General features: G+C 39.1%; 1 protein-coding gene across 1 annotated transcript in view; it reads right to left on the bottom strand.

The window, feature by feature from the left end:
- Positions 1-3,193, bottom strand: part of MED12L (mediator complex subunit 12L) — a 359,000-nt gene that overhangs the window by 24,362 nt on the left and 331,445 nt on the right. The window contains 2 exon segments of the mRNA XM_023733846.1: positions 1,881-2,042; positions 2,844-3,079. Coding sequence (XP_023589614.1) covers positions 1,881-2,042; positions 2,844-3,079 — 398 coding nt within the window.

Here is a 3,193-nt window from a genome sequence, read left to right on the forward strand (position 1 = left end):
TATGTATATATATATGGGGCCCTGGTGGTGCACTGGTTAAGAGCTTGGCTGCTAAGCAAAAGGGCAGCAGTCTGAATCCTCCAGCTGCTCCTTGGAAACCCTACAGGGGAAGTTCTACTCTGTCCTACAGGGTCGCTATGAGTCAGAACCAACTCGACAGCACCTAATAACAACAACGTATATATGTGTATCAGTCAAATTGTTCTTAAAAACACTGCACAGTTCCTATTACAGAACTAAATTATAATCAATCATAAATCTCTGGAATCTACTTATTATGTTTAAGACAACACAAAACCGTAAGAGTCAAAGTACAGTTGGCCTCTAACTGGACTCATATTAACTTCAATCTAAACCTGTATGGACTTGATTCAATACAGGGACCTTTCAGGTACTTAATAAACCAGCCTCTGAATGGTTAAGTAATACTATTACAGAGTGAACTTGTAGCAACAGGTACACATAAAATGCTTCAAATCAAGCTAGTTCAGAGCTGAAGTCTAGAAGAGGAAACGTTATTCTGTTTCTGAAAATAAAAAGTTTCTTTTTTAATATTAACTGGCATGTCTCTTGGTACTTTTCCTTAGCACACCAATCTGAAACTATTTTCCCCTCAAAACGGTCCCCCAGATAACTAGTTAGGCGTTCGACAAGATGTACACACTCCTGTTCCGACCTCCACACTCTTCCAGGGGTGCCTTCACCCAAACCAAGGCTCAAACACCACCTGTAAATTGACTGTTTCCTAAAATCTGTCTTGAGAGCAGACCTCTCTCCCAGGTCCAAGACCACATATCCATGTGGCTTCTAGATATCTCCGCACTGGAAGGCCCGTTGGCACTGCAAACTCCACTTGTCTGTGACTTTAGCTTTTTCTCTCTCTCCACAACCCTCCAGTATGAGGCACTCAGGCTACTCTGAATTACCACAGCACCGCATTTTGTCAAGAAGGAGTCCTGGTTTAAAGGGCTCGGTTGCAAACCGAAAGGTTAGTGGTTCAAACTCACCAGCGGCTCCTCGGGAGAAAGCTGTGGCAGTCTGTTTCCGTAAAGATTTACAGCCCTGGAAACCCTATGGGGCAGTTCTACTCTCCTACAGGGTCACTATGAGTCGGGATGGACTTGAAGGCAGCAGAGGCATTTCCCCTGTGAGCCGCGTTCTCTCATGTCTTTGCGTACTCTTTTTTTTGCCTGTACCACTCTCTTCCCTACCTCCCAGCCACTCTTGTCCTTCAAAATGACTCAAGTGCCAGTTCTTCTGGGGACCCTGCTGTGACGACCTCATCTGTCCCCACAACATTCTTTGTCATGATACACAAATCCCACTACACTGTAATTGCCTACTGCTTCTCCTGGAGGGTAGGAGCTCTGCCTTTCATCTTCGTGGCTGCAGAAAGTCTGCGGTTACTCAGAGTTCACTGAAAGAATAACTGATTGCTCCTCTCATATGTCACAGAAACTTACTTAATATCTTACATAAAACCAGAGTTCATTACATATTATTTGACTGAATAGACTATGCAGTATCATCTCATTTAAGGGATTTCTTACTCAGAATAGCCTATACACAAAGATCTTTATCAATAAAAATTTTCTTATCTTCAACAGACTCAGCTTCTAATTCTAAAGTAACATCAAAACTGGTCTTCACTTTTTTTTTTTTTTTTAGTTAGCATTCACAGTGGGCTTCAGAAATGTACATAAATTCAGGAAAATTTTTAAATGAAGAGCCACTACATTTAAATACAAGAATAAGCTTTAAAAAAACAAATCAAGAAAACCACAAAATTGAGATGTTTTATGTCACCTTTAGGAAGACAAAAAGTATTTGATTTTCATAAGCTGATGTATTTTTATATGAGAAAAAACATGTACTCTTGCCTGTTTTTTATCTATAGAGTCAAATCCAGCAATTTTGTTTCCTTTTGTATCAATCAAGGATCCCATCGGCTCACAAGTAATGACATCACAGGTCTGTTTTGGCAAAGGTAGCAACTGTCGCACTTTGTCAATGCTTTCTGACCGCTTGTCTCCTAGCTCTTTCTAAAAGAAAAGCAGAAAGAGAAAGGTAGGGCAGAAATTACAATGAAGGCAAAAGTTTAACAAGAAGGAAGTTCTCCCATTACACATTTCCTTTTCTACAGCTGGGATGTTCTCTAACCACCAACACAGTCTAGGAAGCAGCTCCAAACTACATGGGTGAGTATGTTTCATTTCTTCTATTTAAGCAGAAAATAGAACAGACATAAAGCACACAAGTTGCATGACAAACACTGGCAGTGCTGAAATGACAAAAATCCAGGGAGGTGGTCACAATCAGAAGGCAGGAGGAGCTGCAGCACGGAAAGAACACTTTCTTGCATCCAGGGTCAGACATAAGGTAACTGTTGGTTATTTTATTGGAAAGGTAGTCAGATATACTGCTTTTCTTTTCCTGCTGTTAGTTTACCATTTATTTCAAAGGCTGTGTTAGTGCTTTATCAAATGAACTCGATTTTGAAGGATCAACGAATATGGCTTTCAACTGTAACTGCCAATCCAAGCATGTTTTTAGCCTAAATCTAATGTTGGCGTTCTGCTTATAGATCAGACTGTGGGTTTCTAAAGTTCCTTAAAAAATTAAACATGTTGTGAATATACTTATTTAAAAAAAAAAAACTTGAAGACTATATGCTTATAATTTGGGGGAAGTGGCAAGTGGAGATTTAACAAAATTTAATCCTATTAAATTAAGTTGGATGCAATACATAACATTTAATTTAACGAGGAATAAAAGAAAATGAAAATATTGCAACAAATTCATAAACAATATGAGCTCATAAAATAAGCAGATCACAAACTTACTTTCAGTTTCTTTACTAAATTCATGTATGCACGTTTGTTCTCTTCAGATCCCCCTGGGGATGCATTTGATAGGTCAGAGGCCAATGTTCCATTGATTAAAACACCCAGCATGTCAAGAACCGTTGTGAATAATTCACTAAGGTGAAAGAAAACAATTATTTTCATCTTAAAGCAAAACCAAGTTACACTTAATTAACTAAGCATTTTTCTTCAAGGCACAGAATTTGTAATGGTATCTAAGAAAATAAGAAGTGGCAGAATTTGCAGCAATGGGCCCTGGCAGCTGTTCCTTGGAAACCCAATGGGGAAGTTCCACTCTGTCCTATAGGGTCACTATGAGTCAGAATCCA

Source organism: Trichechus manatus, unplaced genomic scaffold, assembly GCF_000243295.1.
Source record: "Trichechus manatus latirostris isolate Lorelei unplaced genomic scaffold, TriManLat1.0 scaffold00062, whole genome shotgun sequence".
Lineage (NCBI taxonomy): Eukaryota > Metazoa > Chordata > Mammalia > Sirenia > Trichechidae > Trichechus > Trichechus manatus.